This window comes from Siphateles boraxobius, unplaced genomic scaffold (genome assembly GCF_051911475.1).
Source record: "Siphateles boraxobius isolate OS27281-9 unplaced genomic scaffold, OSU_SipBor_1 8, whole genome shotgun sequence".
NCBI lineage: Eukaryota > Metazoa > Chordata > Actinopteri > Cypriniformes > Leuciscidae > Siphateles > Siphateles boraxobius.
Window position 1 is genome coordinate 24,834,436 of NW_027509208.1, and position 12,976 is coordinate 24,847,411.

A 12,976-nucleotide genomic window follows, 5' to 3' on the forward strand; every position below is an offset into this window, starting at 1 on the left:
GAAGCCTTCACACCGGACGCTGTCACTCCACCCTCTGGACCGCGCAAGAAGAAGCGCCGTGCTGAGAGGATGCCGGAGCCTGTGACCACAGTGAAGTGCTAGCCGGATCACATCCCGCCAGCCTCACTCTCTCCTTCTCTGCCCCTCCCGGACGTGCAGCAGGTGGCTTCGGTCCACTCTGCCGCCGCTTCAGGGGACGATGCTGAATGGGATTACCCAGACGACAGCTGTTCCATCCTGGCATCGGTCAGCGAGGAGTGGTCGAGCTCTCATCACTCCGCCTCCTCCTCGATCCAGGAATCCAGCAGGACTCGGGCTGGCGTGGACGCCGAGCTCATGTGTCTCCTTTCTAGGGCCGTCGACCAACTCAGCCTGGATTGGTCACCGCCTAAGAAGCCCGCGCCCATTAGGCTTGACGGCTGCTTCCTTCACAGCCGCCGCCCCCCGCCCATCTCCAGATCTGCGCCATTTCTGCGAGAGCTTCATGCTGAGCTTTCTAAGTCGTGGAATGCACCATTCTCTGCGAGGCTCCACTCACATGTCTCCTCGCCACTCTCCCGAGTGGATGGCGCCGCCGAGAAGGGGTACACAGCTATCCCCCCAGTGGAAGAGGCGGTAGCAGCGCACCTTTGCCCGACCTCTGCGAGATGGCGCTCAAAGTCTACCCTCTAAAGCCTGCAGGACCACCTCAGCCCTTGTCGGCCGTGTGTTCACCGCCGCCGGAAAAGCTGCTTCCGCTCTGCACTCGATGGCTGTGCTGCAGATCCTCCAAGCTGATCTCCTCCGCGAACTGGGACGAGAGAAGCAATGACCCGGCTGCCATCACGGATTTAAGGAGCTCGACGGATCTCCCTTCGCGTGACAAAATCCACGGCTCAGGCAATGGACAGATGCATGGCCTGGCTCACCGTCATAGAAAGGCACCTCTGGCTGACGCTTGCGGATATGAGGGAGTCAGAGCACTCCGCGTTTCTCGACGCGCCGTTCTCCCCTACTGGTCTCTTTGGCCCAGTGGTGAACGGGATCGTCGACCGCTTCTCCGAAGTACAGAAGACCTCGCAGGTCATGAACCTTTTCCTGCCTCGACGTTCTAGCTCCTCTGCAAGCCGCCCACGTGAGCCGCCTGCACGACATGCTAGCCAGCGCCCAGCTCAGCCCCAGCCTTCGCAGCGTCGACAGGGCGGCCGCCCTAGATCACGCTCTTCTGGACGCAGGCTGCCTCCCCCTCAGAGACCCCGGCACCAGGTTGTGCTGAAGCCGAGCAGGCAAAGTCCTCCTAGCAACATCAGAGAGGAAAAGACGGATGGGTCTCGCTGCGACCGGACCACCGTCAAAATATCTCGTCCTGTCAGTCCCCTCAGAGAAGGCAATTGCAGATGCAATTTTAGCGGCCAATGAGTCGGTAACACAGCCCGCTCGCCCGCACACAAACGCTGTTTTTACGGCGACCCAGAGAAATCTCAGAAATAGTATAAATTCTGGTTATCCGCCTCACGCCGACGGTGTTTTAAGTGTAGAAAAAGTGCCCACAAGTCAGTGCTCACCCCTACACATAAACATGATGCCCCACGTGTCTCACACGCTCACAGAGCCTACTCTCATAAAGCTGGCAAATGCCGCTCGAGTGCTAGATGTAGAGAATGTGCCCACAAATCACACCTACTCGCTGCCCGCTCTGTTACACGGCAACAGCCTCACAGCGGCCAAGTTATGAATGTAAGTCACGTGCCCTCCCACGAGCGTTCACGCTTACTGACAAACACTTCGGCCCAGGCTCCGCTCGCACTAAATATCGTCACAAAATGTTCCCCATTCCCAGTAATCGGGTCATCTCAAGTGATATAGACAGTCACAGCTGTCAGCGAGCCGCCGTTCCCGAGATCAGAGGAACACACACCTCCAGTTCAGTTTCCCGAGCCCGCGAAGCGCGGCGATCGGAACCCGGAGTCCATTCTGCCCCTTGCTATACATGTAGAAGCATGGAAGGCTAATCCAGATGTGTCAGAAAGGGTGCTGAGCACAATAAGACAGGGCAATTCGCTTCAGTTTGTTCGACGCCCCCCTCGCTTTCGAGCACAGACCGAGACGAAAGTGAAAGCGGATGTAGCGCATCTACTCCGTGCAGAAATAGCCAAACTGCTGTGCAAAGGGGCCATAGAACCAGTACCTCCTTCTCTGAGCGAGTCAGGCTTTTACAGCCGTTATTTTCTCATACCAAAGAAGGACGGAGCTCTAAGACCTATCTTAGATCTGAGATATTTGAACAAAGCTCTCATGAGATGGCCGTTCAAAATGCTCACGACCAGACAAATCCTCGCGCAAATTCGCCCGAGGGACTGATTTATCTCTCTCGATCTGAAAGATGCATACTTTCAGATCCCGATAGTCCCCCGTCACACGCTATTCTTGAGATTCGCCTTCGACGGCCGGGCATATCAATACACCGTCCTCCCGTTCGGCCTGTCTTTGGCACCCCGTACATTTACGAAGTGCATGGATGCGGCTCTCGCCCCCTTGAGAGTGAAAGGGCTGCGAATTCTGAACTACTTGGACGATTGGATGATTTTAGCACAGTCAGAGATAGAACTATTATCTCAAAGAACAGCCATCTCAGCCATCTGGAAAGCTTGGGCCTCACGGTCAACTGGACCAAGAGCTCTTTACTGCCCAGTCAGTCAGTTTCCTTTCTAGGAATAGAACTGGACTCTTTGGCTATGACGGCCCGCCAATCGACACAGCGCGCGCACCGTGTTCGACACCTGGCCGCGTCTTTCCAGGAGGGCAGCATCACATCTCTGAAGACATTCCAGAGGATGCTAGGCTGCATGGCATCAGCTGCGGCTGTACTTCAGCTGGGCTTGCTGCGCATGCGCCCGCTACAACGCTGGCTGAACGCCCAAGTCCCTCACCAGGCTTGGGTTTCAGGCTACAGACGAATCAGAGTGACTCAGAGCTGCGTTTTGGCTCTGCGGCCGACTGGTACCAGCGGGGAGCGACAATGGGGGCTGTCTCGCACCGAAAGGTCATCTCGACGGACGCCTCCAACTCAGGCTGGGGCGCCGTCTTCGAGGGCAGACCGGTCTTTGGCCTGTGGTCAGACCAAGAGAGACGCTTCCACATAAACTGTCTGGAAATGATAGCGGTCGAGAACGCACTCAAACGCTTCCTCCGGTTCATACAGGACCACCATGTGCTATTCCGCTCGGACAACATGTCTGTGGTGTCCTACATAAACCGTCAGGGTGGTGTCAGGTCCAGAAGCCTCTGCCATCTGACAGAACGCCTTCTTGTATGGTCTCAGTACCTCCTTCGCTCACTGAGAGCTGTGCATGTGCCAGGCCACTTGAACGACGGTCCAGACAAACTGTCTAGGAACTACATTTTCCCAGGGGAATGGTCCCTGCACCCCCAAACAGTCCAGTCACTGTGGCGCCTTTTCGGCAAAGCGAAAGTTCACCTGTTTGCGTCGAAAGACCACGCTTATTGCCAGATGTTCTTTTCAAAGAACGAGGATGCGCTGGCCCACATCTGACCCAGCCTCCCACTTTATGCTTTCCCTCCGATCACTCTGTTACCAAAGGTAATCAAGAGGATCAGGGAAACGCGCCACTCGGTGCTCCTTATAGCCCCGCACTGGGAGAATCAAACTTGGTTCCCGGAGCTGATGTGGCTGTCGCACACCGATCCCGGTGAGGAGAGATCCTCAGTGGACCTAAAGTACCTTTCGCTCAAAACCGTTTTTCTGACAGCTCTATCGTCAGTTAAACGTGTGGGGGATTTGCACGCGCTATCTGTTAGTGCGGCGTGTCTTGAGTTCGAGCCAAATGACTCTAAAGTCATCCTTAAGCCAAGACATGGTTATGTCCCTAAAGTGTTGGGCACTCCCTTCAGAGCGCAGGTCATTTCTCTCTCGGCTATGGCAGCATCCGATAGTGAGGGTGATGTGAATATCCTCTGCCCCGTCAGGGCACTGAGGGCATACATTACGCGCTCCACCTCTTTCAGGCGTTCGGATCAGCTCTTTGTCTCGTTTGGGGGGCGCACCAAGGGTCTCGCCGCCTCGAAACAGAGCCTGTCTAGATGGATAGTGGAAGCTATCGCATCCGCTTATAAGTCTAAAGGTCTGCAATGCCCCTTGGGCATCAGCCGCATTCCACCAGAGGCGTGGCCTCGTCGTGGGCTTGGTCCAGCGGAATTTCCATTCAAGACATTTGTGCGGCGACAGGCTGGGCCTCTCCATCCACATTTGTTAGGTTTTATAACCTGGAAGTTCCGCCTTGCAGGCTACACTTCTGTCAGTGCGAGTGGTGTGTATACTCTGCCTAGTTTATCATGTGCAGGCTACTCTCATGCGACGTTGGCTCTTCTGGTTGAGCTGTACTATATGATGGATAGTTATATGGACCGGCGACGCTCTGTATACCCTGTACGTACTTATAACATGTGCTGGCCCGCATTGCTGGCCACCTGTTTCCCACTTATCTATGTTCCCCGGGAACCCCTGGGCTGGGCGCGCACGGCGTGGACAATCGGTTCCTATAGCGTAAGCTAGCTTACGCAATACGAGAGAACCTCTCGTAAGAGAACATACTCGGTTACATACGTAACCACGGTTCTCTCAAGAAGAGGGAACGAGTATTGCGTAACCCGACCGTGCAGGCGCCTCGAGCGATTTTTCGCTTCAGCTGATGAAACCAGTGACGCAGCCTCTGAGCCTGGCTTTTATACGCTAAGCCACCCCCATTTTGGCGGGCTGTGACGCGTAGGGGGCGCGACATCACGCGCGAGGCTCAGTGGTAGGCTGCAGCTGTTGCCGCAGGGCAACCAATGAGCATGCAAGATGGCCTGCTCTAGGTCTGCTGGCTGCTGCACTGCGTTGACAATAAATGCAAAATTAAGGATAATTTTTCGCTTCAATATCTCGAGCAAAGATGACTTTAACAAAGTAACAAAACTTGCAACAAAGAATTTCCCATCGGGGCTCAATAAAGTAATTCTGAGTCTGATTCTGATATTTAAACAGACAGTGTTTCTAATGCTAAAGGTTTTTTCAGTTTAGTTTTTTATCTTTTTTTATTAATCTTCTACATCCATGCACCACTTTTATTAATAAGAAGCTACTTTTATGTCTTTATCTTAATACATGGTTTTATATAAAAAAAAAGGAGCTTTACACACAACCTTATCAGAGCTAATGATAATGACCTGTATTGTTATACATTTATGTAGCCTTGATTTGGGTGTGTACAGTGGTTTTACATTTAAAAGGGTTGTAAATCTAGTTCAAGTCATTTTTAGCACGCCATAGTCAACTTTAATCAGGTAATTTCACAACAACAAAAACGTGGCTCGTAAAAATGCTGTGTGGCTAGTAACTTTGGAGAACCACTAGCCACATTGGCTAATGAGCAAAAAAGTTAATGTCAAGCCCTGCATAGAGCTATACAGAATGTTCTATGCTGATCAGAAAAAAAGAAAGAAATAAAACTAATAAAAGGACACTTTTCAGCTAGGCAAAACTATTTGCACAGATATCTGTATGATTTCACACGATAAAACACCATGTAGGGCATTTTACAGTTGTCAAATGTTAGTGGAACACGTTTACAGTTAATTTGATGACCTCCTGAGGACAACAAATTTTATATATTTAGCATACTAAAAATCCCTTTAGGACAAGTGTTGTGTGTCCTACTTTGGGCCATCTATTAATGCCAAAGGTGTCATCTGGTTTTAGATGTTTTTGGATTTAATGCCAGGGCTGTAGAGTGCTGAAAATCCCTCTGTATTATCCTATTGTAGCCTACTCTGGAGCAAGGCACTTAAAGTTTTCTAGCACTGCAAGTCATTTTTGTTGATTGATAAATAAAAAAATGGCTCTGATAAATAAAATATTTAATAATCATTTGATTTTTTTTAATATGCCCACATTAACTCCCTATGCTTTTAAATTGGTATAAAAAAAACAATATATTGTTTTTTATTATTTATTTTTTGCGCGCGACAAACGTTCATGTTTCCCACGTGCGTTTTTATTTGCATTCTCTTGCGTGTTCCCTCTGGACTCTCACACTGCCTCATTAAGCCGCGTCAGTGATCTTTTCATTAACTTTTCCGTTTAATTAGGCCGCAAGAACTAGCTCATATGTCACTCCACTAGACTAGCTTTGATCTGAGCGTCGACAGACAGGAGTGAATAGATTTCTGAAGCAGTGCGCATGCGCGTGCCAGTAATATTAGGTGTCAATTAACGCTGGATCAGGACTTCAAGGTGTGTTCCCCCTAAATGTAAAATTATTTTTTGGGAACTGTTACGTGTGCGTTTAGTATCTGAGCAGTTCAAGATTCAGCACCATGGAGACTTCCCCAAATGGTTCCAGTCTTCCAGAAAACTCTGAACGCTTGTTCCCACACAGTCGCTCACATCCGGAGCTTTTGTTATTTCGTGTGAGTGCAGACGATAGATCTTCTGAAGAAGTATGGTGTGAAATTCAGGATTAAAAGTGGATGTTCACCCATGTAAAGATATCTGAAGGGGATTGCTGACAGAAACCGCTGTATTTTTCTCGATACGTCTTTAAATGGCGTGTTTAATATAAGTAGTAGGCGGAGCCGCGGAGCTCGCGAGCTCAGGACAGGCTCGAGCAACTCGGTAGAGCGGAGGAGGGCGAGCTCGGGATGCGCGGATTATCCCACTACTCTGGGTTTGACCTCAGCATCACTCCATCTGCGCTCCATCACTCGCAATGTGGATTTAACGCTTTTTTCGAGGACATTTGTTAAATAAATCGGATTCTTTATCGGTGGAGTTCAATCTCCATCATATAAGGTAAAGCAGAACTACTTTAAGATCATAGAGAGTTTCACAAATGCGTGTCGACGTTAACTAACATTACATTATGTTATGTTATCATATTTCTGCCAATTGTGTATTCATAAACGCATTTATTTTTCGTGTGTTTGTTCTGGGATAGCGATATTCTTGTAATGCAAAAATGTAAAATGCATTTTTTCAGCATGAAATAGATTGACACGTTCCTATTTATTTTATCCTATAATTTCCATGACCTAAACATTTATGAAATAATTAATGTGTGTTTGAAATCTGCTGTCATTGCTCAGAGAGGAGACTGAAGGATGCATGCAGCAGCCTGAACATGATCAGCCCCCCCCCCCCCCCTCTCTCTCTCTCTCTCTCTCTCTCTCTCTCTCTCTCTCTCTCTCTCTCTTCCCCTTGGTTAATAGTGCAAAACTTCCATATAGCATACCAAGACTCTGGCTTAACCCTTGAAAATACCTCAAACAAATTAATTGACTGGGGCACAATAATATAATTTATTTTTCTGTCCTCAATATATTTCTTATATTTTCAATTTCACAGATTGTATCCCCCATTTAAATAACATGTGAAAGATCTGAACATCAGGGTCAAGGTCACAGCCTTCAGATGATATTTTGCCATGCAACTTTTAGAAAAAAGATGGCAAGGTCATTTGACCTGAAAAATTCTCCCATGGAACACCAAAAGATATGTTTGCTGCGCTATTGGAGACCATGGCCTGTCAAAAATATAAAAAATAAAAACTGTAAAGCATCATAAAAGTAGTCCATAAGACCTATACATAGTGCATTGCAGTTTTTTGGCCATATGTTAGCTGCTTGGCAGTCATTTTTCATTCTATAGAAAGACCAGCATCAACATTTTGCAATAAATAACGGTCTGGTGTTCCACAAAATAAAGAAAGTCAGGTTTTGAAAGACAAGAGGGTGAGTAAATCATGACAAAATAAGGTTTTGGGGAAAACTATTCCTTTAATTGGGAATCCCATCTCAAACAGTGTGTGTTTCAGCGCCTGTGCTACTACACATTACTGTTACACTGCAGGTTTCTAATGCTTGCTCATCTGTTGTTCTTTGTGAATTCATGACAGGAGCTATTGCATGACTTGTTGTCAAATTGCCTTTTCGATAAGAGAAATTCTGTTTCTGAGAATGTTAGAGACATTTGCAGGAGATACCCAGCTGAGATTGACACAACATTGGAGACATACAGTAATCAGCACATTTATTTGTTGTTTCCTGTATCCAGCGTCTTGGCCTTACTCACATAAAGCATACCGGAAATTACTCAAAATAATTCAAGGCAGACTTTTCTTCTGATAGTTATGTGTAAGCTTCTCATGTTCTTTTGCCTTTGGAAACCAAACGCAACACTTATTCTGTTTGAGTGAATTTTCTATGGATTATATGGAACATATTAAATAGGACTTATGCTTTTCTGCAGAGTTCTGATCAGATCTATATCATTTGTAAGCCAATAGTCTGCATTATGTTTGTAATAAATCCTCTGTGCCAGACCGATGGCAGTCATCATGTGCCGTGCGTGAGGATCGGGTTCGCAGTATAGCAGACTTAACCGGAAGTCCTTCTGAAAACCTGTTCTCCATGATGCCTTGCCTATTAGTGTGGCATGCATGGGTAAATGTCTTGACCCTGGCCACCGCGTTCTGCTCGGCTCACCCTTTTCACCTTTCCTTCTCAAATCTTGTGGAGCGTTCATTCTCTATTGAAACACAGACAAGACCTACGATCATTCAAGGGATGGTCCATGCATCGGTGTTGGTATCAGTTGCCTTAATTCAATACCTGGCTGCCAGGGAGAGATTAACTATTCAGGGCAGGTAGTTAAAGGGGCTATTGTGTTGCACCGCAGTGGAACAGCTACAATTGGGGAGGCTTTTGTCTCTGGGGGCTTCATGTCAAAAGCAACAGCCAGGGCAGGGAGGGATGGAATTCGACACTCACGTACAGTATCTCTCTGACAGACATCTGTCAACCGATCGCGTGTGTTGTAAATACTCAGGTGTTGTAAACAGCAAATATTTTACCCTGGATTTTGTGACTACTTGTATTTGCCTAAATGCAAATGCAGTTTTAAGTATGAAATACTGTACTTGTGATTGCTTAATTTTTGTTACAAAATAGTAGCCTTATTTTTTTAGTAATTAGTTTAGTACTTTTCTACTATTGGGCTTGTTCAAAAATATCTGTTCAACACACTAACAATAAGCCTTTTTATTGTGAATGCCTATTTATACTATGCGTGAAAACAAATAAGTGTCATATTATAAAGATGGCATGTTGTTTTAACAAAGCAATATGCACATTGTTTCTTGCCATTGTTAGTTAAATAAATGAATAATAATAATAATTCATTTTATTTATGGCCACCTTTCAAGACACTCAAGGACACCTTACAAACAATAAAATACATAAACAATGAACATGGTCAATGTCAATCAGAATAAGCTCATCTAAAAAAATGAGTTAAGACATGATTTAAACATTGAAAGATGAAGTGCTTTCAAGGATGACTCCCTTCTTAACCTAAAAGGAAGGAGAAATGACAGAATTATCAATAATCAATGTAAAACTTTTGTTTTGTAATAAAATAGTAGTCTTATTTTTGAGTAAAAGGCTTTACTACTATTGGTCTTGTTCAAAAATAGCTGTTCAACACACAAACAATAAGCATTTTTTACTGTCAATGCCTATTTATACTATGTGTGATTTAAATAAGCGTCATATTATAAAAATGACATGTTGTTTAACAAAACAATATGCAAAGAGTTTATTGCCATTGTCAGTTAAATAAATTAATCATGATTAAACATAACTCAAAGAACTGAAGGAACAGTTGGTGTAAGGGAATACAAAAGTGTCCACTGTATGTAGTATATTTGTCTGTATATTTAATGTACATAATGAACCTAATGATGTTTGTCTCTTTTTTCCTCTCTTCACAGATCAGGCAAAAAAAGTCCCAATGTGGCCATTAACATGTGGCGATATAATAGAATCAGAACCAATATGGAGCATCTCTGTTTTAATCCAGGAAGTCGACTCAAGGGAGCATCATCTGTAAAGCCTCTCTTATAGATACGTGTATCTGAGCGGTCCAGTTTTAATCTCAAGGCTGTTCGGTCTGGTACCCCTAAACAGGATTTAGGATAGCATGTGTCAAGAGCCTCAGTGGCTTCACCTTCTTTGCCCATATGGTTATCACCTAAAGGATTTGATGCTTCTTCAATTACCTCCACGTAATTTGCCATAAAATATTATTGAGGAATTTTATTTTGTTCATTGCTAGAGGATCCCTTATAGCATAATCACTGGTTACCATGCCTCCCCTTTGCCGGCCCAGTTGTGTACTATTGCTGCTCAGCACCTTCCTGAGTCTTGGTTTGGGCCTGGAGTTCACAGGCTTAGAGGGTCAATGGGCACGTTATCTTCGCTGGGACGCCAGCACCAGAAGTGACCTCAGCTTTCAATTCAAAACAGCTATATCAGACGCTCTGGTTCTCTACTTTGACGATGGAGGATATTGTGACTTCCTGCTCCTGAGCATTGAGGAAGGCAAGCTAAAGTTGCATTTTAGCGTGGACTGTGCCGAAACCACTATAACCTCTGGCAAGATGGTAAACGACAGTCGCTGGCATTTTGCAACCATCAGCAGGCACAACTTGCGAACGGTTTTGGTACTGGATGGAGAATCCAAGATGGACGAGGTGAAACCGCAAAGGCAGTTCATGAAGATTGTCAGTGACCTGTATCTCGGAGGAGTGCCTCAAGACATTCGGACAACTGCCCTAACACTACCAGCGGCGAAGGAGATGCCACCGTTCAAGGGGATTATTACAGACCTGGGTTACGGGAATCAGGTTCCAACGCGCCTGGGAAGCCAAAAAGTCCGGTTAGAGATGGAAGGCTTGTGTACGGAGAACCCCTGTGAAAATGGAGGCATTTGCAGCATGGCTGATGGTGAAGCTTACTGTGACTGCTCCAAAACAGGATATGTAGGTCGTTACTGCAATGAAGGTAAGAATATTTACCTTGGATTTTCAACACGAGTCTGGGCAATAGTTGGATGTAATTTATTTCAGTGATTTATTTACAAGAGAACATAAGCAAATGATTGAAAAAAAATCTCAAAGTCAACACATGAAATGACAAGACATGCTCCGACTATGAAAGGACTTTCCTTGTTCGCTGATGTCACTTACTGTAGGCCATATAGACCATAAACAATGCTAACCAATACCCAAAATAGCTGTTTATTCACTGTTTTATACAAATTGAAGTGCAGATTCGTGCTTCATTCTGAAATAGAAAACCCATACTGCAAAAAATGTATTGGTTATGAGTATTTTAGTCTATTTTGCCTATTAAAATATATTTTAATTTATTTGAAACTAGATACATGTACTTGAGAAGCAACACTTTTCAGAGAATATATCTATAATACAAGTCTATTTTGTCTTAGTAGATTGACACTTGCACATTTTTTCACTTGTTTTAAATAAAAGCAAGTGAAACAACATGCTAGTGCAGTAAGATAAAACACACTTATTTTTTATAAGTTTAAGTTTTATCAAATCAGGTCTTAATATTGTGTGCAGTGTTACCTTTCAAGTACATTTATCTTGATATTTTTACTGAAAAAAAAAAAAAAAAACATTAGGTTGTCATTTTTGCAGGTTTACAGTCCCCCCCCCCCCCCTTTTTTTTGATCGAACATTTAGTTTCACTGGAAATACATTGCATTATGAAAGTAAAATGGGTCTTGAATGGCGTGTCATGTTGACTTTAATATTGCCTGTTTGAAATCCTGTTTAATATATAATGTCATTCACCCCACCTCCAATCACACTTGGTGCATTCATTTGTGAAATTGTCATTGAAACAGTACTGATTGTACAAAAACATGTAAAAAAGCATGCTAAGTTTAACATTTTCACATAATGATGATATGCAGTAGACCAAAAGAGTATTTAGACACTTGTCATACTTAAAACTTAAGTCATTACATGAATAAAACATTAATTTCTGTTAAGATAGTATTACCACACTTTCAAACAGTAAAAAAAAAAAAGTTTAACAAAAAATAAATAAATGAATAAAATAATTTTAAAAAGTTACTTGGACATTGAGGGGAACTGACTTTATACATTCACTAAAATAGTTTGCGATTTTCAAAAATGGTTATAAAAGTGAAGTTAGTAGAAGATGCCATTTGTTCTAATGCAATGAAATTCATCCATTTTAAAGTGTGGTTTAAGAATATGATTAAGTGACAGTTTATGTCAGAAATTATTGCAATGATGTTTATATATATATATATATATATATATATATATATATATATATATATATATATATATATATATATATATATATTGTGTTTCACAGGGATATTTTCAGGGATATCCATCTTTAGTTTTTATTGTTTTACATGGTCATTGTTATAGGTAAAATTATACTTTTTCCCATTAAAAATCCAGATCCTGCACATGTTACAGACAATGGAAGGTACACCACAATTTCAAGAGTTGAACCTTTTTGATCTGCGATTAGGATTTCTATTACCTTATAATAGTACATTTTTTGATTTTAAACAGTCAAGTCTCTTTTTCCAACTGCAGTAGTGTTGAGACCTATTTGGGATTACTCTCACTGAAGACTCACCAGCAGGTATTAAAATATAAGTCTCAAAACTGATTATACTTTCCGAATGCACACTGAATTGCCAAGAGACTTTGGTGCTGTGGTTATGAGAGATTACTCTTTTCTGTGTATAGTCTATAATTCCACAAGCATCTCAATTTATTCAGGACATCCAGTCAGGCAGGGAATCAGTAGACCCACAACTGAATGCCTGACTTATTGCATTTCGTGATCAAACCCAAGCCCTTTAGACTGATCACACCAGCCCTGTGCCTCTGTGCTCCTTTATAAAGATTAAGAGATAGTCCTCAGCGGCAGCGACAGGAGATTAGGCTGTGTGATCAGATCACCTTTGGATCTGTTGGGACGCTCTGGGCTGGAGGGCCAGTGAAGGATGTTTCTTGCATCTCTGGCCTTCCGGCGACCAGCAGACCTAAAAAAAAGTGCCCTTAATGAGGTGCCAGTCAGCAGC

General features: G+C 44.0%; 1 protein-coding gene across 30 annotated transcripts in view; it reads left to right on the forward strand.

Moving 5' to 3' along the window:
- Window positions 1-6,637: 6,637 nt before the first annotated feature.
- nrxn3b (neurexin 3b) overlaps window positions 6,638-12,976 on the forward strand; it is a 623,191-nt gene continuing 616,852 nt past the window's right edge. For 26 of the 30 annotated variants that reach the window (XR_013199929.1, XM_077219922.1, XM_077219921.1 and 23 more), the window contains exons 1-2: window positions 6,674-6,829; window positions 9,807-10,878. Coding sequence is in view for 29 of the 30 variants with exons in the window: in XM_077219922.1 (XP_077076037.1) it covers window positions 10,182-10,878 (697 nt within the window). In the remaining variant the exon portion in view is untranslated. Of the gene's footprint in view, window positions 6,830-9,806; window positions 10,879-12,976 lie in introns of all 30 variants that reach the window. The other 4 variants (XM_077219926.1, XM_077219934.1, XM_077219943.1 and 1 more) reach the window with 2 other exon arrangements.